At 32.6% G+C, this 24,840-nt stretch overlaps 2 protein-coding genes across 18 annotated transcripts in view; both read left to right on the top strand.

The window, feature by feature from the left end:
• Positions 1 to 10,210, top strand: part of LOC128669194 (mucin-2-like) — an 84,523-nt gene extending 74,313 nt beyond the window's left edge. For 13 of the 17 annotated variants that reach the window (XM_053743798.1, XM_053743802.2, XM_053743801.2 and 10 more), the window contains 6 exons: positions 210 to 1,658; positions 1,883 to 2,564; positions 2,890 to 3,092; positions 3,678 to 3,956; positions 5,674 to 5,793; positions 6,797 to 10,210. In XM_053743798.1, coding sequence (XP_053599773.1) covers positions 210 to 1,658; positions 1,883 to 2,564; positions 2,890 to 3,092; positions 3,678 to 3,956; positions 5,674 to 5,793; positions 6,797 to 6,886 — 2,823 coding nt within the window. In that variant the 3' untranslated portion in view covers positions 6,887 to 10,210. The remainder of the gene's footprint in view (positions 1 to 209; positions 1,659 to 1,882; positions 2,565 to 2,889; positions 3,093 to 3,677; positions 3,957 to 5,673; positions 5,794 to 6,796) is intronic. The other 4 variants (XM_053743808.2, XM_053743803.2, XM_053743800.2 and 1 more) reach the window with 4 other exon arrangements.
• Positions 10,211 to 22,802: 12,592 nt separating this feature from the next.
• Ets98B (Ets at 98B) overlaps positions 22,803 to 24,840 on the top strand; it is a 36,573-nt gene continuing 34,535 nt past the window's right edge. Inside the window, exon 1 of the mRNA XM_053743899.2 lies at positions 22,803 to 23,025. Within this exon, the coding sequence (XP_053599874.1) occupies positions 22,987 to 23,025 (39 nt within the window). The 5' untranslated portion in view covers positions 22,803 to 22,986. The remainder of the gene's footprint in view (positions 23,026 to 24,840) is intronic.

Raw genomic sequence — 24,840 nt, 5'->3', positions numbered from 1 at the left:
TCCGTAGACGTTCAAACACATAAAAACTTTGAGATGTTGAATGTTGAGGGTATTATAAATTGCATGAAGTATATATAAATTTCATCTATTAGTCAAAGGTGAGTGGTGATGGACTTTAAAGGGTCAATAAATAGCCATATTTTTGTCGCTTTTTTAAATGAGGCAAATAAAAATAAACATAAATAAAACAATACTTTGTAATATTACAGACAAAACAAATACGAACTGAAAAACCTAGTGATGGTACTGGAAGTGCAGTATTCAAATTTATTCCAATAGACGAAGTAACATTAGCTCCACAAAATTCAAATGTGTTGAAACTGGCTACCAAGACAGTAACAACCGATATATCAATGAATACTGCTTCAACTGTCACAGAGACAAATACACAAACTCCTCAAGTTCAAACTAGTAAGGCTGAAGATGCAACAACATCAATATCTATTACAATGGGAACTCCGATCATAACAGAAGTAACTGAAAGTTCCACGTCGGCAACAACTATAACAACAACTACATTTGCACCTGCAATTACAACAACAGAAGCACCCACATCAGTATTTGCGTCAACCACAAGAGTTCCTACAACAAGTACCACGGAATCAGCTCCAATCACTTTGACTACTGAGGCTGCAACAAATATGCCTACGACAGTAAGTTCAACATTTCCACCGACAACGATACCAATCTCAACAATCACAGCTGAAGAAAAGAAACGTTATCAAGAAGATACTCAATTTTTACAACAATTGTTATTAGGAACAACAGATCCCAAAAACTTTAACATACAAAGCAATTCAAACTTGTTCACTGACTTAACAACAACAGCGTTGCCATCGACTACAGTTGTATCTTTATCAGCCAGACAAATTGAAGAAGCAAAGTTGTTGCAAGCACTTCTTTCAGCTGGTCAAAATCCTATAGTCACAAATACACAGAGAAATGTTAAAGGTACGGTTAGTAAAACAACAACATCAAGGTCAATAGATGCCGATTTAAAGCAGCTGGAAGAAGATACAAAATTTTTAAAAGCGCTCCTTCAAGCAACAGGGCAAAATCCTGCCAACTTCAATTTGCCTACATTTGACATTAAAACAACAACAAGAGCAGCAGTACCTAGTACTACAACAACTACAACTACTACTAGACCAACAACTACTACAACTGTGCCTACAACAACATTAGGAACAACAACTTCAATAGATGCAGATATTAAAAAGTTGAAAGAAGATACTAAACTACTGCAGGCTCTTTTACAAGCGGTTGGCCAAAATCCGATTAACAATCCCAGTCCTCCCATTATAACTGGAGTGACGTCAAATGTGAGAATAGCTTCAAATCCATTGACTACATCTTTAGGATCCAACCCAACGACGCCAATAAATGTGCGGCCTGTTTATACATCGCAAAGTACAACACAGGCTCCTCCACAAACTTTAGTTCCTAGAACCGTTTTAAATACGTTGCAGCCTACAACTACAGAAGCTGTTAGAATATCTACCACTATTAATCCTAGAAGACCAACTACGACCAGAAGCGTGCGTCCTACAACTGTGTCTGCTAGAAAAGCACAAGTCTCAGGTGGGGCATCTACTACTGAAATGCCAAGTACCTCAACATTCTCCGTTGAAGAGGATCTAGTGTTTTTAAAGAATTTGGTAAGTTTTGGTTCCACAGTGGCAATAAAGAGAAATTTATTATTGTTTCATTATTGACATATTTTTTAATTTATTTTCGTATATTTAAAGTACCTTCTTGGTAACAATTGTTTGATTAAATTATATTTGGTTTCAATAACCAAAATATTGGTTGAAAAAGAATGGGAGACCTATGTGAATGAGTGGAAATATAATTTGATCAATGTTTTTATAATTTTTTTCAGAAATCTGTTCTAAAAGCAAATCCTAACAACGATGATCCAGAAGCAGCACTTGCTAATCGTATCATTGCTCTAGCTGTAGAAAGGAGCTTGAACGAAATACAAACTGGTACCAGTCCCGACGTCCGAACAGGAAAAAAAATAGCTAATAATGTAAACAACGTAATTCCAACCACAACTCCACGAACAACTACAGCACGCACGACGTCGACTACTACAACCACGACAACAACAACTACTACACCAAGTACTACGACAGTTATAGCGAGTAACCCGTCATTAGAGGCAGACATAAAACAATTCCAAGAAGACACGAAACTACTACAAGCACTTATCAAAGCGACGGGCCAAGACCCATCTCAATTCAATATACCTACTCTACCACCACTTACCAATGTTAAAGTAAGTCCTAATATTAAACCAGAGATAAATACAGATTTGAAAGTACTTTCGAATTTGCTTACATCGCCATCGCCACTAACAGAACAATTTGACTCTATAACACAAAAACCTAAAAGAGGACAAACGAAATATAATGATACGACTGACCTGCCTTTTGGTGCAAAAATAGCTGTGAAAGATGACTTACAGACTGTACAAGATGACGCAAAGTTATTAAAAACTCTGGTGAAATTGCAGGACGTCCGGCCGACAACTACACAAAGGAACAAATTAGCTCTTACAGGTAAGTCATATTTATAAAGATATCATAATAGATATTTATTTTACAGAGAAAGAGTATCCCATCTGTTTAAGGTATAATTAAATATATGCCATACACCAAATCAAGAATTGCAATTGGAATTCAGATTTAGAAATAGTGACCTCGTGGCTGTTAATCCCAAGTTTTAAAATGTTGACTTTTATTATAAACTGAGAAGAACGCAAAACATTATAAGTAACTAAATTAATTTAAGAGATAAAGAATAACTTACTACTTACTCCACTTCAAATCTACACAAGCATTTTCTTAAATTATGTGCTACTGTATTGTGAATTGAATATTTCAGGTCACACATCAGACGAAGCTCTAAAGAAATTACTGCAACAGCAGTCGCCAAAGTCAGGCATGGTGTCCGAAGCGACCCAACCACCTATGTCGCTGAGTACGGAGTATGGGAAGAGCAATGACGCGTTACTGGCAGCGTTGCTCAAAGAACAGGGGTTCGGTCCCACCACGGCAAGTTCTTCTGATGAACAAATCAGACTATCTGTTAGTTCTAACTTTTCTACTTCACTATACACATATCTAAAATGTTAAATCAAAATTGAAAAATCTGAATATGCATTTATTGATTTAAATCTTGTTGGTGAAAAGTCTTCGAAAACAATAATACCTACCGTATGAGATGAAAAAAACTGGAAACTAACGGGTATCGAAGCCACGGCTAATTGGTTAAAAAGGATATATAACAACAAAAAAGAACATTTAAATATACTTAGATTTTTTTAAATATTGTAAGTTAAGGTATGTAGTAAAATCTCTTTGAGATAGCTATTAAGATGCTCCTATAATTTTTATGGAGCAAAATTTATCTAAGCAGTTCGTATTTAGAGAGTGTATTCATTTCTAAAATTCATTTATTGATAAGTGCATATTCGATACAATCCATTAGATAATAATTGCAATACATTAACATTAAATAAATTAGGCCTACCGATAACCTTTGCACATACTAGTAATAGTTTAACTTTAATTTCCCCCAGTACATTTCCGGTTTCTGTTTCATTTCTGAACTTATCACATCATAGACCACTGCGACTAAACACCAAGACTTAGCTAACTCTAACCTCGTAGGCTTTACTGAACCAAGTGGTGGTAACACCGAAGGCCAGACGGACTACGACACCGCCTCCACCACCGCCGCCAAGGAGGCCTATCTTAGATGGGTTAGCGTGGCTCTGGCAGCAGTGGAGGGAAACAGCTCCAGGTCCCACCGCGGCCAGGCCTAATAGAAGACCTAGCCCTTCTGCAAGTCCATCAGTAGCTACATCTGCAGCCACAAGCAATAGGGTCAACTGGTTCGGCTCAGGACCTTTCGTCGGCAATGCTGAGGATAAACCATCACCCAACAGAGTGGGTTTCTCCTCTCTTTTGCTTAGATTGTGTGACTGGGGCTGAGGTGACGGTCATCAGGTCTTAGATTAAATAAATGTTTGTCTTTCCTAACTGGGTGATATCTAATGTTAACTTGTTCCTATTTAATCTAAGTCTGACTGGTGTGTATAATGTTTTGGGGGTTGGAGGTTGGGATGTAAATAGATTTACATTGATGGTCGCCAAACTTACATTCAGTGGTCGTGATTCTGGGAACAAATTGTACTGAGAACAGGTATGCAGGATGCTCCACACGGTAGTAAGAATTTCTTTCTTTCCTAATTTGAATATTTGTTTAGTAACAGATTAAAGAAATATGCGTAGCTTAACTCTTACCCGTAGCTTAAATCTTACTCTTGTGGAAAAATACATAAATAGTATTTTTTTTAAGTTGAATCTTTTACTGTTGTTTGTAAGTTTGGCTCTTAGTTAGATAGTTGTAGCAAATTAATAGATATGTGTGACATATATTGTACCTATTTTTATACGCGTCAATTTATTTTAGACAAATTTATTTATTACAAAATTGGCTTCATTGGCTTGTAAATACACTCTGTGCCACATAGCAACATTTTAATAAATCATTAATATTATTGTTTTGTTTTGCATTTAGAAATAAATAATTTTGATAGCAAACATTACCGATATTAGGTAATAACTTTGTTTTTTTTTTTGTGTCGCACTTTTTGGTTGTTTTATTTATTACATTGGGCGTTAGAATCGGGTTTTCAAAATGAAATGCCTATTCCAATGTTTATATTATGTATGTATATATATTCTGTTTATAGGACAAATTCGTAATATGTAATATTTTATGCTGATAAACATTCCTCAAAAATAACGAAAAATTAATTCTGTTCATTCATTTCTATCGTTCAGTTCTATTAGTAGAATTAAACGGAGAAAAAATCAGTTAATTTCTTTAGAAATTAAATAAGAAAAATCACAAAATTCGTAACGTTTTATGACGAGGTCTATAAATATGTAGGTAACATACATTCTCGTTATGGTTTCTTGGGAAAGCTTTTCAGTATGATGGATTGAACAAGCATTTAAACTCACGGTTTTGTGTGCCTACCACTTTGTATTTTATACACAATTTTAGAAGTGTAAATAAATTGTGTGTGTAGTGGAATAACAGTGTGTTTTTGGTGAGTAATATTTGTGTGATTTCTATTTTAAAAAATTACATTTTCACTTGAACATAATAATGATTTCGCGACGTCTTTTTGTTTTCTATATTATTTCAACCTTATAATTGCATGAAATAGGATGTAAAATATGAAGTAATTATCTTAGTGTAGAGAAATACTAAAAATTTGAACGTGTAGTCTATCACTTATTAACTTACAAATTATAACTTTCTACCTTCTAAATCATTAAATAACTATTAGTTTTTGTATATTTGTAAATATATTGTACTGTAAATAATGCACATTGTAACTAATTCTCATTTGTTGTCATTATAAAGTTTATATACGAGTAACACGTAAGCCGCTAATGACAAATTTCTGTTAGTTACAAAGCACTTTTCTGCGACACTTACTTTTTAAATAATAATCTTTATTTTAATATGAAACGCTTCCATGGTCTGCTGTTTTAATATAATCACTGTATTTTTTTAATTCGCACGCGCACATAGCTAAGGCTAATTTCTAATGGAGCGAGACATTATCGTAATTGTGGGTGTTACTAGATACCCCTGGAGCCCCCTGGCGCGGTGACGTCAGAGCAGACGCCAGGGAGAGGCCAGCTGGTGTCAGCTGCTATCAATGTGACGAGAGCCTTCTCTCAATTCCTAGGAGCCGCCATTCAGGTACTTATGTAGTACTTATGTTTTTTCTGTCTGTATTTTGGGTGAAATATATTTTTATTCTTTATTAGTTTTGCTCGAGGCTTCGTCCGCTTGAATGTTTCTCCGAACGCGGAACAAACATGTTTTTCATACAAAATTTGATCCCCTATCATAGACACTTGAGGTTAAATTTTTGAAAAAAAAAGGAGCCTGTGTTTGAACGTGTGTCAAATGCATTCCAAATTTCATGAAAATCGGTCCAGTGGTTTAGCCACGAAAGCGGATACAGACATACTTTCGCATTTATAATAATAATATGGATTGTAGTGATAATTTCATTACTTTTTGTTTATAAAAGTTTCGCTTTATTTTGATGACTCTATAACGTATACTATTGAAGTTTTTTTAATTAGCACTTTTTTAGTTTTTTTTTGTGATTGCAAATATGTGATTTATTTCAGGTACTTCCGCGTTTTTTTATCGGAAAACTACCTAATTATGCTTATCACAATCACTGTTAACGCTGATTAACAGCTTATTCATGTAATTAAAAAAAACCATTTGATGACATCATACTTACGATTTCCTACTAATTCCCAAGTCCATTGATATTTTTTTAAATTTAAATATAACTATAATAACATAATATAGAAACCGACTTAATTCTTAATACTTGTTACAAAAATTCGTAATTTTGGCGACATCTAGTCGCCAAAATTACGAATTTTTGTAACAGTCAAATTTAAGATATATAAGCGATGAGGTGTTCCGTTTTTTAAATAATAATGAAAATTATACTTTCTGCCCAGAGATGTATATTTTTTTTTCTCTAAGCCAATTTCAGACACGTCTAGTCGATCAATCAATAAATTTATTTGACAAAAAACATAGCTATGTTTTACATTAATTTACAATAATACAGATGATATATAAGAAGTAGATTGAACAAATAAACTATATTGTCATTAAGACTGGCACATAAAAAAGAAGTTTCAAAATTTAAAATTCCATTTTTGAATTCCAGGGCGCAGCTCAGACGGTGCAGAGCGTGATCCGAGCGGGGCAGCGCGCGGCGTCGGACGTGTATGTGAATGGCTCGGGTGGATCCGGATAAAGGGTATATCGTCAACTCGGGAACGTATACACAATATTTCGTATTTTTCTGCAATTTACGACTTGAATTTTTACCGACATTGGTGTTATAAGTTTTATATAATCTATGTAATATCTATGTTTGCACATTGTATCTCCCAAACGGATAAACCGATTTTGATTTAGTTTGTTTGATTAAGAGGTGATTTAATCAAAAACTTTCTTAATTTAGATTGATACGTAGACATCGTTTATAAATTCTATTCTATTCATTTAGTGAAAAATAACTACGAATTGACTTTTGTATTGTAAGCGTATGTATGTATCTAATTAATATCAAAAATACTGAATTAACCGTTCCCGAGTTGACGTATCTGCGGCGACCCAAAGACTGGTGGACTGAAGACTTTTTCGAAAGTGTCATAGTACGCACTATGTGTTTCAAGTGCCCAAATGTATATATAGTAATACTTGTATACTTGCAGATTTACAGGGAATTTATTTCGCCAGTCATATTTTTTAACCCCCGACGCAAAAAGAGGGGTCTTATAAGTTTGATAAGTGTGTCTGTCTGTGTACGTGGCACCGTAGCTCATCAACGGGTGAACCTATTCGGATGCGGTTCTTTTATTTGATAGCTAATTTTTATGCTGTGGTTCTTAGATATGTTTGATCAAAATCGGTTCAAAAGTTGTAGCGAAATTAATATTGAAAGTCAAGATTTTTTTTAAATTTGTCTAACAAATAAACTTGTTGATCATAAATAACAATTTTGGTTGACGCAAATAATGACACGGAAGTAAATATATGAGTTTCATTATTTGCATATATAAATACTGTATAATTTCACTAATATATAATTCCCTTTCAAGTCTGCAAGTTTTAATTAGATAGTTACCTAATAGAGGAATGATTTGTACTCAAATTCTTCAAATTTATGTAAAAAGGTATCTTTTAAATGTACCTTAATATGTTTGATGTAGGACATTTGAATATTTCGATTGTTTTTAAAACGATGAAGGTTTTGTCTTAAAAATAAGATTTAGGCAATGTGATGTTAGCCCTACATTAATTTGTATTATTTAAATACCTATTTAAAAAGGTTTTATGTGCAATCAGCTTTGTACTTTATAGGGAAATCTATATTTTCATACTTTTTTATAAGTTAAGAAAATGTACCGTTTTTCTTGTGGACATGTGATGCTCTATGCATACTAACTTTGAACTAAAGATATTATTAAAACTCTCGAGCAATGGATTCTAAAAATTGTTTAGAAAATTAAAGTCGCGTTAACTATTTATTTTACCTGACTCCACCTACCTAACTGTTGCTATGTTTTTTTATAAATATTTTTGCTAAGAAAAATATTATAAAACATTCAGTTTGTTTTTTTAGGATTATCCTTTCGCTTACATTAGTACTAAATACAGGGTATAGGTGCCAATGATAGCCCGCTAATATTTAAAATAAGTACAATGCTAAAAGAATTATCTGGTATATTACCAACTTGTGTATTAGTTAAGAAATACATTACACTTTTATCAATGGCATTCTATAAATTCACCATAACCGAATTATTTTTAAATATTAAATGGGCCATCATCGGCGCTTGTACCTTAGTACAGTCAACAGCATATCAAATCTTACATGAACCTCTATGGCGAGTTTGTAATGGATTTTGGTAGGTTGTGTTGTTGACTGTACAAGCATTTATCCATCTGAAATTTGTTCGCAGTTGTGTTACCAATTGTTGTCTTACCGAAGTTTAACATAACATTAAGTATAAGTTCTATCTTACCTTAAGTCTTCATGTGCCATTTAAGCACGTGCTTTATTTACTTCTCTCTGCTTCTATTTATTTATTTATAGCGATTAAAATGCTACTGATTTCGGGAATTGTTAGTCAGGAAGTTGCAAATTTCCGTTTTCTCGAATGAATCTATTGTATAAGATTAAAGGCTTGTTTCAACAGTTGCTGATAACGTATCTGATAGCTATAACATATCACGCTGACAACGTAAAAAAATGCGTTTCATAAATGTTCGATAAGGCCTGACCAATCACACCAGGCAGATTTGTGTAGCGGTTGATTTATCTGTCAGATAATAGTTTATCAGAAAGTGGTGAAACATGTCTTAAGTGTGCTTACCACTGCCTTGTAATTTTAATAAAATAGGCTATTTATATTATCTAATGCAAATTTCGATTGTTATATACTTTTATCTCACATTCTGTTCAGAAATGTTATTCCAAAAACACGCACGCGTTTTGAAAATTATTTATTTTTTTAATAACTGATTTTCATGAAGCGATGTAATGTATAGTATAGTTTTGACGTGACAACGTCTTAAATTAGGTTGCGGCTGGGAGTCACTTATGAAAAAGTGTAACGCCCGGTAACGTTACGATGAGTCACCGAACGAGAGAGAGGCCCGCCGAATGCCTTGCGTCTCTCTCCCACTCAACTATGATCGGTCTGCCGCGCGTGTAAAAAGACGTTGTCACGTAAAATCTTCGCCCGTAAAACCGACTTTACAGGCAACCATTTTTTATATATGTATACCTACCCGTTATGTTAAATACGAGACGGATCACTAAAGCCCTAAGGGATACAATAGAAACTAATGTTATTTATAAGTCTTATGTATGTATATCCTGAACCCAGTTAGGAAATTCAAAAAAAATAATTCAGTGTGTATTGTTGTTAAAGAATTAACAAGCTCAAGATATTTTAATAAAACAAATGCTTGCTACATTTCGAGACAATTTGTAGCTTTTAGAATAAAAATTAAGTCTGGATTTTTTTTTAGTTTTTTAATATTATACAATATTATATAATGACCTCAGAGTGGCGCAGTGGTAAAGTCTCTGAACCGAGAGGTCCCGGGTTCGAACCCCGGTCGGGTCATGATGGAAAATGATCTTTTTCTGAATGGCCCGTGTCTTGGATCTTTATCTATATATGTATTTGTTATAAAATATAGTATCGTTGAGTTAGTATCCCATAACACAAGTCTCGAACTTACTTTGGGGCTAGCTTAATCTGTGTGATTTGTCGTAATTATATTATATTATGTATATATATTTGTTGTCGACTCATAAATATATACATAATAAGAAATTGTAATAATCTTCCTGGGTGCTGTGAATTAAATGTAAGAATGCGCCTTCCAAAAGCTTGTATGTATGTTTGCATTGTCTTTTATCCCAATTGGCAAAGGCAAATCTTCGAAACGCATACGTGAAACTTTGCCTGTCAGTGGGATAAGGCACGACATCGCAACATACTGTTTAACATTGTAAGTCGATCGCAAAACGATGCGAAATAAACATATTAATATATTATCGTCCTTGTTTTATTTTAATTACATTTACCACCGTTTCACTACTTTCTGAAAAAAATATCATATTGTAATCTGACAGATAAACTAATTTCTAGATAAATCTGCCCGATAGGCCTATCCAGTTTTAAAACATATAATACGTCTACATTTATCTGATAAGCTAAACCTTAACCAGCAAGTGATAAAACAGGCCCAAAATCTCGTAAACTAAGTTTGAATTTATTTTTAGGATAATAAATACAAATCAATTCATCTTGTACCTTATTAATTCATCTCATTATTTTATTAGATGGTTTAATAGCAAGAACCTTATCCTTATGGTTAATAAACACCACGAAAAAACGTTTCACTCCCCTGATAATTGTAAAATGTAATGACAACGTGAACAAACATGTGTTTTGTAAGAAAACGCCAGGCGTCTGAGAAAAAAAACCTTCGTTTTACAAACTAATGTTAAATGTTGTCATATTTTTAGAAAGAGAGAGAGAGAGAGAGAGAGAGAAATAAAGAGAAACCTAAGGTTCATTATCGAGTCGCCTATCTTGTATTCTTCGCTGTGCTACTCCGAAGCCTGAAAGAATAAAAGGAAACTCAAAGTTTTCAAGATTTGACTGTGATTTTATGACCGGCCTGTTTGTCTTCAACTCTCTATATTCTTCCTCTACGAAAGGATATGGATATTCTTGGACGGAAACTACACACGTCACATTTAGCAATATTAGTGTATTGTAATTTACATACATGTAATAAAACTGTGTGCCATGTCTGTAAATATGAGATATTAAAGAAAAAAATATGGAAGTTTTTATGGGACTAATAGAAGCCAAATAATTTTTGTATGTCTGTATGTATTCGCGCATTATGTAAAAACTACCTAATGGATGGAATTTGATGCAGTGTTCATAGTTATATATCACGTAATATACCTATCTTAGAACCAGAGATATTGATAATAATAATAAATATAAATAAATATAATATATTAGGACAAATCACACTGATTGAGCTAACTCAACGATGCTATATTTTATAACAAATACATATATAGATAAACATCCAAGACCCGAACCAATCAGAAAAAGATCATTTTCCATCATGACCCGACCGGGGATCGCACCACCTCACGGTTCAGAGGCAAGCACTTTACCACTGCGCTGCCGAGGTCGTCGAAATAATATGCAATTAAAAAAAACTCAGATTTTGATTCTTCGTTTGAAAGGGAAAAGCGGGTGAAGACGGCTAACAACTAGTAATGAAAAAAAAGTGAGTTATCCTTTGCATTTGTTGTTGTTTTCTTGGAATGTTGTCCATTTTTTACTACAATACCTTATATTTTGTTATTAAAATTGTATATAGATAAAACTATAAATATATGTTACCTATACTCTTAAGTATGTCAGTGTAGGTACATAATATGTCATACTAAATTCATGCCTACTCACAGTAATACAGTAAATAAATACAAGCCTTTTATATTTTGTCATTGCTTATGTTGTCTTATACTTAACAGGTTAGAATATTCTGTAGATATGCATCAATCAAAACTTGATAGGACCCATGTAGATAAGTTTAAAAAAAATTGTTTAAAAATAGATCTACAGTATGACTTGCGATTCGGACACGTGTGCTGAAGGTCTGCCTAACTGGTTCTGTACACAGCTTAGATTTATTTTGGTATTTTTTTTTACGTGACCTTGAGACTTGCGACAAATTGAATGACATTGTGAATATTAAAGTTGAATTGCACCAGTCAACTTCTACGCTAACTTTATCCTGCGCAGAACAACGCAAGTACGCCATTTTGTCTAAACGATGGCAAGCAGGTTAAGGTTAACGTCAAAGTTCACTACTGGTGCAACCCACCTAAAGTTTGTCGTGCTCTGATGCTATTTTAGGAAATTATAGGAAGAATTTATAAATTTTTCGTTGTTGTAATAATTTGAATAAGTATTTTTACAAAAATGACATTTTTGACACAAGCTTTTAGTTTTTTTGTCAGAGTGGTCAAATAATGTATTCAATGTGTGATAAAAATAATCATGTCCGTGCAGTAAACTGTTGAGGAGTTCCCATGTCTGGAGCAGTTCTCGGGCACACCATCCGGTCAAGCTTATCATATTAATGCATAATTACGCAACACAATCAACTATTTTGCTAGTGGTTATATCCCAGCAAAGGCGTCTCTCAAAATTATTTTTAGTTAGTTATTTATTTAAAAGTTTTATTTATTTATTTATCATTTAATGTACACAAAAAAACTTAAAATATAAATTACATTATAAAAATGAGTACAAGGGAGCTACTTATTTCAAATGAAATCTCTTCCAGTAGACCCGCGAGAGGAGATGTGCTACGTAGAGGCAGACTGGCGTGTGCATAAAATATATTTAAAAAAGAAAAAGAAAATGAAAAGAAAACAAAAATTTAAATTCAAAAATAAAATACACATACATGCAAATATTATATATAAATACATATATACATACATATAAAAATAAATATCACATAAACTACACATACCAACTGAACTAGGATGAACTAGACAGGTAAATAATCTTTGACGCGTTTTTGAAGTTTGTGTTAAGTTTAAATTTTTACAACATGTTGAATTAAATAAATCAATTACTTACTTTTACTTAATATAATCTACCAAACATTATATCAACATTGTATATTATATACATATATATATATATATATATATATATATATATATATATATATATATATATATATATATATATATATATATATATATATATATATATATATATATATATATATATATATATATATATATATATATATATATATATATATATATATATATATATATATATATATATGTATATATATATATGTATATATATATATATATATATAAATTACGTAATACAATCGCAATCGAGTATTTCAACTTTTGAACTTTTGCATTCCGGACGGATGGATACGTGGGTCGGAGAAGACGTCCGCCGCTGCTGGTGGTGCCCGCCGCGAGGACTAATCTGCTTGCCAAAATGGCTTTTACGATAGGTATTAAAACCATTAATATGGTCCATGAGCGAGACGACATATTCTCGTGCGCCTTGAGTGAATTCACAAAAGTCACTTTATTTGTCATTTGTTATGTGTTGTAATTAATAGTATATAAGTCTGCACTATCACATTAGGTGTATACCTGTAATGGTAGTTGTATGAATAAATAAATAAATAAATTTTGCTAGTGGCTATCGATCAATCAAAAGATTAGTTTTGCCAAGCACTCTTAATAGGGTTTTCAAAAAAAAAAAAATATTTTCGTTAAATCAAATTAATATTTTTGAAATTAGACATGGTAACAGAAACTTACTTTTAGTTAGACTTTCTGAGAGTTTGAATTGTATTCATAATTTACACTTAATTTTTTTTTTAATTTTCAATTTTATCATAAACTTTGCGTGTCTTTTGTTTATCACAAAACACTAATAACATTCTTGTGACATTAATTATTAAATTTCAATATAAACATGATTTTCCTTTTGTGTTTAAGTAATTTAAAAGCTCGTAGCTTAGCTGATTTATATTCTATTTGATACAAAGGTCAGACTGTGGAATTAATTATAATGACTGATCTATACAATTTTATTTTTAAACTGGTACCTATTCACTGCATTAGGTAGAAACAGGTGTTGCGTGTTGCAGATTGATATACGTACCTACTCTTGTCTATGATTTTTCATTAGATGGCCTGAGAACTGGTTTTTAAAGACACCTTTGTTATCTAAGTATTGTCATTTTATTTGTCAAAGTCATAATTGTTTATGGGTCTAGATAAAATTTTCTTTTGGGCTTTTGACGAAAGTTTTAGTTTTTTATCAAAAAGTAAAACTCAAAACTTTCTATTTACTTTTATATTAAAAATAGACTTTTTATAAAAGTAAATCTTTTACGTATCGTATACTATAAACATATTGAGTAAACTAAGTTATCATGTGAGTTACGAGTACCCGCACATTACAAATGTAGATTCTATTTCTATAGAAACATAAAATAGGTAAGCATGAGGTTTATTTATTAAATTTTTAGCAACCTTTATTTCTATGACAAATTTTATGCATTGAAAACACAGAAATCTGGCCTCTGTTCTGCGTTTAGTAATTTTTTATACATATATATTAAATATTAAACTTACTCAATAATTATTTAGAGTATAATTACTGTAAGTGATTATTGAGGAAGTAATTAATACTTAATATATATATATTATTATTTTAGTAAGTGTAAATTCAATCATTTGTTCAGAAATTAGACCTTCACAGGCACTTTTTCTCGTCAATTTTTATATTTATAGTTATTTCTCACAAGCAACAAACTACTGGCATTTCGGAACGACCACAACTGAGAAGAAATGCCGAAAGAAACTCATTTGAACAGTGTTGGTCCCTATCATGCCAGATCGGCTTACCATTATTGTTTCTTACAATGTTTTTTTCTAATAATATATATAGTACTAATAGTTTATATATAATATTAATTTCATTTGTCATAAATAAGCAAGAGTTAAAGATGTATTTTCAACTATCTTATATAATAATTATTTAATTATTCAACTTATAAGACCTTAATAAATGTCCACGAATGAAACTTGCCGTATTATTCATATTAAAGATAAGACGTCGAAGCAAATTACTCTCAGCTTTAGGAAATAAAAGCGCAAGGTCGTCGAAGTTCACGAGTCGCGGTAAAAGTAACCATTTTCCGCATTTCAAAAACTTGTTATGCAAGTTATCTGCTATCTAAGGGCCACAATGGCATTTTATTGTTTTTACTGAGCAAGGTATTTTTGAAGCGGTGGTGGTGTAATGGTTAAAACGTCCCCTTGCGGATCGAAAGGTTCGTATCGAGTTTGTATACCAATCTGACTCATATATAGTAGTTTTCATAGACCACCACTTGCTTCCGGTGAAGGAAAACATCGTGAGGAAACCTGCACTCTGATTGATTATAAACTTATGTGTGAAATTGAGAAGGCAACGGTAAACCACGAAAGCCTTTGTGTGTGTTTAATTCATGACTACGACCCTCAGCCATGAGGAATACGACTATGAAGAAGAGGACGAGTAAATTGTATTGATATGTAGATGTATCCCAATTACAATGTAGCTATACTATTATTATAAAGAGGTAAGCGTTTGTGAGTTTATGAGTTTGTATGTATAAGAATAGGCTCGGTAGAAACTACAGAGTCATATTCAAAAATTCTTTCACCATTAGAAAGGTACATTATCCAATATTGCTATAGGCTATATTTTATCTCAAAATTCCCACGGGAGCGAAGCCCCGGGCAACATCTAGTCTGATATAAAAATTGATACTGATAACAACTTCTCTGATGAGCAACGCTTAGAAGTCTACGCGTTGTTCCTCAGAGAAGTTGTTGCCAGACAGACAGCGATGGGATCCGTTTTTTTATTTTTTAAGGTACAAAATGAAAAAACCCAAATAACCAAGTCACTTCGCTGTGTTTATTTAATTTTTTGAATTATTTAAAAAAAATATGAGAGAGACTCAAGTAACCTCGGGCGATGCAGCATAACTATGAAGTTGGTTGTTAGTAAAACGTGACAGTAGCTATGAATCAGTGATGTCCAAAAAGCAAGTTTATTTAGTTTCCAACATCATGGTTACTCATCTCTATGATATTCCGCTTGACTTTGGTCTCATACATCATACATAACTTTTTTTTTATTTCGTGTATAAAATTTATATTGTTAACTTCATATTGTTAGCGATATTTTGTACATAGTCATTTATTTGTTGCTAGAAATAAGTTAAAGCCTGTGGTAAAAACTTACAATGCAAAAGAAACTGATAATTCTAGAATATATGTACACTTTTACAATTTATTTATCAACAGAAAAACGTCAAAATCGAAAAAGTTTAAAATGACACAAAATGTCTACAGCCTACGCTTGTGACAAAAAAGCACTAAAACACTACGTTAAGTCATAAAACTTATATCTACATGCAAATATAGTGCACTAGTTATGCAGCAAGATTTCCGACATTATAAGTCTCATTGAGGGTAATATTCCAGCAATAAAAATAACATATGCAGAGCCGGGGGCGACAGCCTGTTTCCAATTTTAGCCCCGCGTTAGCATGAAATTAATGATGGCTAATTGCTTGTATCTATTTAGAGCTATTTAGGCCAGAAACGCATGTAGCGAAAAATATACAGATAATCATAAGCTTGAAAAATATAGTTTTATATTATGTGGCTATTACTGAGCCAGGTTAAATTGAATCGAAAAGATGTAGGATTAGCAGAGACCATTTTAACCAATCCAAATTCAACAACAGCAAAAAAATCTATTAACTTTTAATTTCCAATCATTAATAAATTTCTCTCTATTGAGTACGATGGCGCTGGCGAGTCTTTTCATGATAAAATCCCCTAAAAAAAAGATTTAAAAAAGTGCTTAATACCTAGTTTTTTTGAGTGTCTAGGTCTAGTGGTTTTCGCGTGACTTTTTCCTATATTAATATCATAATATTACATGGGCGACCGAGGTCCGATCGCGCAGTATTTTTTCTTTATTGGATGTTGCAATGAGAATATGAAAAAAACATTATTCTCTCAGACATGGATTCTATCTAGATACATATATAGAGGTCATATGATAATATATATAGATAAAGATACAATAGATATGACAAATAGATATGACAATATATTATATCGAATTCGGATAATTTGGCTTGTACATTTTTTTGTGTATTAGTTACGTACGATATGTATAGGAAATTCAATACACAAACATTTTTAGTAAAACATTCTGGATAAAAGTTCAAACCTACCAATAACAGAAGCATGTTTTTCTAGTGTTTTTTAAACTATTACATTATTATTAATTTTTAACACTACCAAGCAGGCACTTGATGGTAAGTGGTCGCCACGGCCTATCAACGCCTGCAACACCAAGGGTGTCAAACGCGCGTTGTCTACTTTAGAGCTTAGGATCTTTTGTCACAGTAACCTGTTATCACCATCGTCTATCACCCTTCAACCCGGAATAGAACAATGTAGGCATTGCTCCGTTTGGCGGCAGAATTATATGAGAGTGAGGTACGAGACAACGACCTTTGTACCTTAAGATGTAACCCTGTTATCTGCCGGCCAAGTATCAATCTTTATGGGACGATTCAAATGCAGCACAGTTCAATTTAGGGACCTAAAATCAATCGCATTGCTACTAAAAAATAAGTCGATGGTACATACGAATTTGCGATGCAGTTTAGTTTAGGTTGTGAAGTGGATCGCGTTAAGAAATTATGCTAAGCTCCGTTTTAAATTCTCAATATAGCTATTGAGAATTTAAAACTTTGTGAGTCAAAATGTAATGAAACAAATTACTTGCTTAGCTTTAGATTTCACGTGGGTATAAATGCTGATAATATACGTGCTGAAATCGTGCCGAGTCCACACTGACGTATGCGATACAGATGACAATGATGCAAGTGTCCTTACACCCATGTTGTTTAATTCGAATGAAAGTTTTCCCCAGATCAAAGTCCGGCCACTAGCCATTTAGCTGTCACTTTTTTCTTTATTATTTGTTGTTTATTTATTTTAATGAACTTTGATTTGCTGGTTATTTGAAAATGTCACGGACAGACAAGGACGGCCTGTCTGAAGCTAGTAATTGTTATTATCATAAAATGATAATTTATTTGTCTGTTTGTTCTGATTAATTTGTACAGATATCTTGTATTGTGTGTAAGGTGTATACGGAAAATTTCATGAATAGACACAGCGGGAATATGACGAAAAACGGAAATAAGTAATGTTTACTTTTCAAGGGTATCTAAGTCGTAAATAAATCTCTAACAAAATGTGTAATAAAAAAAAAGCATCTTTTTTAATTTTCACTATCAACATGAGTTACAAAACAGAATGTGAAATACAATTAATATGAATAGGTTGTAATAATTAATAATAATTACATGTCAATTCCATCAATAAGCCCACCATGGAGTTAAATGTGATCTTCGAGCTCCCAATAATTGTAAATATAAATTAATATAAAATACCTGCAGCAAGTATCAACAATTTTGCCTACATTCTCTATATAGAGTTAGCAAGCGCGAACTCCACGATATTAATACACGTCATTATCTCGACTCACACGCACGCATCTATCACGGCTCTCAGTTGAAACTAGAGTAGAAATAATTATGGCGACTTGCGAGCGACTGTTATTAAAATATTTCCTAACTAGCGTTCTGTGACTGGCTCAGGATAGCACGAAAGTATTATTATTAGTGTAAAACTAATCTTATGATACAGTTTCTAGCATCCAGGTTCTATTCATATGGGAAATTGGCGGATATTTGTTAATTTTTTTTAAAACTATGTCTTATTGTTGTGCACTTTTTGTGATGGGTAAAAAATGTTAAACTCGCGTCAGGACACGTGACCCTGATCAAAACTTCGTAAGATGTCAAAAATGCACAACGTTAATATTCAAGTTTTCACTCTAATATAATAATAATAAGTTAATATTCAAGTTTCTGCTTGCACTCCCGGAGTGTAACGCGTTTTTTTTTAATTATCTATTTTTTTTTCTTTTGTTTGCATGTACTACTCTTAAAAGAAATTAATTTGTTCGCAGTTTATAGTTTTTTACGTTTTTACGTATTACGAATTACAATCTGACGTGAAAAATTGACTGACAAGTTAAAATTTTAACGACGATGTTTACTTCAGTGAATACTAAACAGGATGAGTTGTACCGTCAAATTTGACGTTGATTTCAACCGGCGCTCCATTGATGTTTAGTCACAGTGCGTTTTTCTGCGCACGTTAAAGTTAACGTCGTAGTTGAGGGTGCAACCCACACTAAATATTTTAAACAAGTTATTATTTACAAACATCCAATCCAATTAGGTGACTACAGAATACATAAATAGGTCTAATTAGATGATGCTATTGCTTCTCACAACTATCTAATTAGCAACAGTACTGATGTTGTGAGGGGAAGTTACATACACTATATAAGTAGTATTTACTTACAACAATTCTCATATCTAATGTTTCACTTGTGAGCTAATAAATATAAATATCTTAGTGTGTTTGTACATTACGATTTTATGTAAACTCTTAATTTAATCTATCATCGTAAAGTTTTCCATACAGGTTAAATTTTGGTCATTTACAATCCAAATAAGTACTCAATAATTATTAATGAACAAAAACCTATTTCTGGAAAGGACATTCGGAACATCTAAGATTATGAAGGCCACAAATGAACATTGAAATTTGATTGTTTCATTTGATTTGATTGATGTACACAACTAAATAAGGCACTACTTTGGAAATAATATTATTATCAATAGCATTGCGGTGTAAAAAAAAATTGAACCCTGGGCTGCGAAATCTTAGGAAGAAACTGCGAAAATGCTCAAATGAGAGAGGCAGTTATAACGGAGATTTTACTATAAAGTCCCTTATATGGTCACCTTCTGATTATCTAATTCTGACACTATATCAAAACTTTCTTGCAAAAAACTTGCACTTTAATAATGAAATGTGTTTTTTTTCTTTATATCTATTTTTATAAAGATGTAAGCGTTTGTGAGTTTGAGGCGGGTAAACTCTGAAACAACCGAACCAATTTCAAAAATTCTTTCACCATTAGAAAGGTATATTATCCAAGATTGCTATAGGTATATCTCAAAATTCCCACGGGAGTGAACAACATCACAACCGGGCAACATATATGTATTTATAAATTCATTACAAAAAGACAGACAATAGCAGCTTGAAAAACAAGTTAACAATCGTGACGTGACACAAACAATATATGTAATATTTTACAAAAATAAAAATTACCATGTGTACTTAAAACACTACATTCAAATTAGCCCTTGGTACCTGTATTTTATTAAGAAAAGGTCAAAAGTTGTACAGAACACCGCCATGCCAATTTACTTACCATTGACCTGTATGCGGCAATTATAGCAGAGAATTTCACATTGTATTTGTCTGAGTAATACGCTGTACACTGCACCATTCAATACTTAATAAAAAATATTATTTCTAGATAATTCCGTCGATTATTGTGGTCATTTTTTTTACCGGAAAATATTTAATATGAAACATTGATTACAGTGTAAAATGCGAGCAATGACAAATCGAAATATGTATATCTATGTGGGATTTTCCTATATTTTTATAACAAGGATCAGTAAACGGATGCATTTATTTGGGTACCGTCACCGTCTCACCGTGTCCGATGTTGTAGGTACCATGGGAATTCGATTCGAGTCGAGGAACTAGCATTCGCGGCAGTCTTCATGTCCGAGATATAGCAGACAAACTCTGTGTAACTGGTATAGCCACGTTTTGCAAAAACCGACAACACTTTATAACATTAGTATGGACTATACTATAATATTATAAAGAGACAAGTTCCATACTGATGGAATTATTTGTATATATTATTATAAAGAGACAAGATTCATACTGATGGAATGTATATATGGATAAAAATATTGAGAGAGAATAAAGAATAAATGAATAAATAAATATTAGGACACATTACACAAATTGAGCTAGCCCCAAAGTAAGTTCCAGACTTGTGTTATGGGATATTAACTTAACGATACTATATTTTATAACAAATATATATATATATATATATATATATATATATATATATATATATATATATATATATATATATATATATATATATATATATATATATATATATAGATAAACATCCAAGACCCGGGCCAATCAGAAAAAGATCATTTTCCATCATGACCCGACCGGGGCTCGAACCCGGGACCTCTCTGTTCAGGGGTACTCACTTTACCACTGCGCCACCGAAGTCTTTTAAAAGACACAAGTTATGATCTTATTTGAGTCGAGTTTCGTGACAATAGTAGGTTGACGTCTACTATGATCAATGTAATCTCGATCGATCATACTTTGACGTAACGGGCCAACACGGACCGACGACATTTGGTAACCAAATCTATGGGAAATTTCTTAGAAGCAATGTAGAATAGAACTAATATATGTTTGCTATGTTCCGCTTATGTTATGACATATTAACGTGACGTGGGATGAAGGTTTTGTTGTTGTTTGAGCATTAATTTCAATTTAGTTGCTACTAGGTTTTACACGCGGATTCGCTCGTTTGAATTGAATGGGAAATGTACTTTATCTCAGAATGAAAAGCCTATATTCTTCCCTACTTTCTACTCTTACGTACATGTTTGAGAAAATTCAAAAAGACTAGTTGAATCGACAAAAGAAATTGGACAGAGGTACAAATAATACAAACAAACTTACTTTTTGTATTTATAATATTAGTTGAGCATGAAGAATTAGAATTATTTAAGGTTGAGAATAAAGTTCTGAAAATAAGAAAATTATGTTTTTTATGTCATGTTTCGTATGTACAGTACATTCTGATCAGTTTCTGAGAATTACGAAAGCAGAAAAAATAATTTTATTTATTAACCAGCAATTAAACGCTAGTGGAATTTTTTTTTTTTAAACTTGTGACTAATGCCTCAGATAAGCAATAACTTAACATTTTTTCATGAAATAATTCGCCATGGAAACCTTGGAAAATGGCAGTCGGGTATTTACGTTTTCCAAGGAGAGGATGAAAGAAAGAGATATTACAAAACTTAGGGTACTCTTTAAACTAAACTAGTAAAAGCCACCGAAATATAGTTAACGTAAATCTTACTCTATCTAATGTATAACGCATTTTTTGTCACTATCAGTTTCGTTCTACTTCTTGGGTAACTGTAAATAGGCAATGTCAACATTAATAAAATATAAAAGTTACAATATTTTTACAATTTACACTTAAAAATAACTGAAAAACAAACGTAGAATAAACTAGAAGATATCTTTAGTCCCGGCTTTGCTCGGATAAAACTAAAATAAATTGTACACCCACAGGAATCACATTATCTATTAAGTGTTTAATGTTTAGATAGACAGACGCGACAGGGGTTACTTCTTTTTATAATAAGTATAAAGTGACATACATCGTAGCACTCACCAAAAATCGTAGACATTCGTAGCTTTTTGTAGATCCTTTGTAAGGATGAGTTTCGTTTGTGAATATTACATATTTTTACAATGAAACATTTTTATTGTTGTACTATATTTCGATTGTTTTTATTGTTTAGGAACCTGTTATGGTTTTGTAGTAGATAATGATCTAATCAGCAGATACTTAGCCTTTTCTATGTAGAGTTATATTATAAGAAACTTTTTATGGTTCAAGAAATAATTAATGCATATATATTTACATGAGAATAAAACAATTTCAATAGCCTCTAGTACCTATATGCGTACACAAAGAAACTACATGAAACATTGACATTCAACTCTAATTAAATCCGCTGCAGTCAAGCGTTAAATTATTTTCCCCAGCACCCATTTTCTATATATCCAGTCGAGTATTTCATTGGAAAATGCGAAAAAAAGCGCCGAGCTCCAAGTGGTCCAAACTGGGTCGGTGCGTTCGGACAGCTTCGGAGGCCGTCGGGTGTCTTCGAGCGGAGACTAGACGCTGCGCGGGCGCACACAGCTTTCAGACTCCGCGCAGAACCGCCGCGTTGCTCTTAAAAGAAAAGTCATTTAACTTTCCTTACGTCACGGGAAGAAATATTGTGACCGTACCCGCGAAATGAACTGACCCTTTTGAAAAAAGAACTCTTAACTTTTTAAAAGTGAAACGTGTTGGACTGTTCGCAAATAACATGTTGTGGGAGGCAAATCTACTTGAGGAATCAGAAGCGGTGAGTTTTTGTCTATTAGTTTTTTTTTTACTTCACGATTCAAGTTTAAATAAAGAATATCTAAATTCGATATGATGTGAATTTAAATTATGAAATCGAGCCGGTCACACATAGACGCGAGCGTGTTGTGTACGTGCGCTTGTTTGTGTGTGAGTGTAACTTTCTAGTTTTCGCTCGACGGACGTATTTACATAGAACGTGAGCGGTTTTTCATAATATAAACCACATGGAAGCTGTCGATGTATTTTATGGTGTAAATATTCATTGCAGCACCTGCTCGTGCTCAGATTGGCAATTGTTTAGTGTCGTATTTTCATGACTACGCATCACGACTGGTACAGTGGGCGTCATGACAAGTTTAGCACTATACAAACTTTACAAAGAGAGAAAAGGCGCAGAAACACTTGTACTTGATTTTTACACATGTTTGTTGTTTTAATTTGAAGTTTTTGTTCGGCTTGAAGATACGTTTATTTTAATCCAGCATTTCAAGTAATTATATTTTAACGCCCAACGAGAAAGATGCGTATAATAAGTTTAATGTGTCTGTCTGTTTCAGCTGGATCTCGAAAATAATGATTGAAATTTCGTTTTAAGCATTCTGTGGTTTTTATACAATTCTTTTACAGTAATATATTTATTTATTCTTTCCACACTTATTCAATGAGCTAATAATTATATACAATGTAATTCTGCTCACGTTATAGAAAATATTTACATACATTAATGGCCAGTTAATTACAAAAACGTGTTAACTAACATACTATGAGCAAAAACCGTTAATGGTTTACGTCTGACAAGTATGATTTAATTACACCGATGTAATAGTTAAAATACAACAAAAAAAATACGCTAAATGGATGATGTTTTAAAACACAGAGAATCTGAGACCTCTATTATGTAGATAAGAACCAACGGGTACCTATAAATACAAAGAAAATACGCTTCTGTTAGATAACTTATCTATAACACAAATGAGATGGAATGCGAGAGATAGAATGGAGGAAAGAGACAAACGATAGTCATAGCACATAGAAAAATATAGAAATGATAGTGCCGCGTGTTTTTATGCCTTTGAGATATTTTGGATACATTACAAAATCCTTTATTCCATAACTGTTAAACTATATCCTTAACTTAGAAATAAATGGCCAATGTATAAAATACTAGCCCACAACCTTTCTCTATATATCATATCACTTACGCAGTGGTGGGATTCCCTGCAAACCTGTATCCATTACCATAAATTGCAGGAATCTCAAACCGCGCCTATATAAATGTAAATCGCCCAATATGTCCAATATTAGCCTTCTTAAAAAAATCTACCAAATCCTTTTGATATTAAATTGTGGTGTAAAAATTTCTTGAACAGGAAAAATTGCTATAAAAATTTATAGTTTTATTTAGGCGTATAGCCATAAAAGATAACAGCAGATGTCACTTCTAATAGTTGTATTATTCCGATATCTATGTTTAGGAAAGATAGTTGAACTGTGAATGTGAATGTAGGGAATATATTGGCAATAGTCCAAGTAATAGTATGTTTATCAATGACGTGCGTAGAACTTCAAATTAGATTACAATAACAGAATACATCATCACAAGTTGGGTTAAGGATTTATTTTATAATTGAAAAATACATTTTTAATATCTAATCGATATAAAAAGGTTTCTTTGAAAGGAGATCGTGCAGACAAATTGAATAGGTAAACTCGTAACAATTTTAGTTGAGTCATTCTGTGAAGAATAGGGTAAATTGCAGTCAAGGCGCCTAGAATGTATTGGGAGATTCACAGAACGCTAAATGAGATGCTA

Source organism: Plodia interpunctella, chromosome 4 (genome assembly GCF_027563975.2).
Source record: "Plodia interpunctella isolate USDA-ARS_2022_Savannah chromosome 4, ilPloInte3.2, whole genome shotgun sequence".
Lineage (NCBI taxonomy): Eukaryota > Metazoa > Arthropoda > Insecta > Lepidoptera > Pyralidae > Plodia > Plodia interpunctella.
Note: the sequence above shows the minus strand (reverse complement) of the source record. Positions and strands in the feature narration are given on the sequence as shown.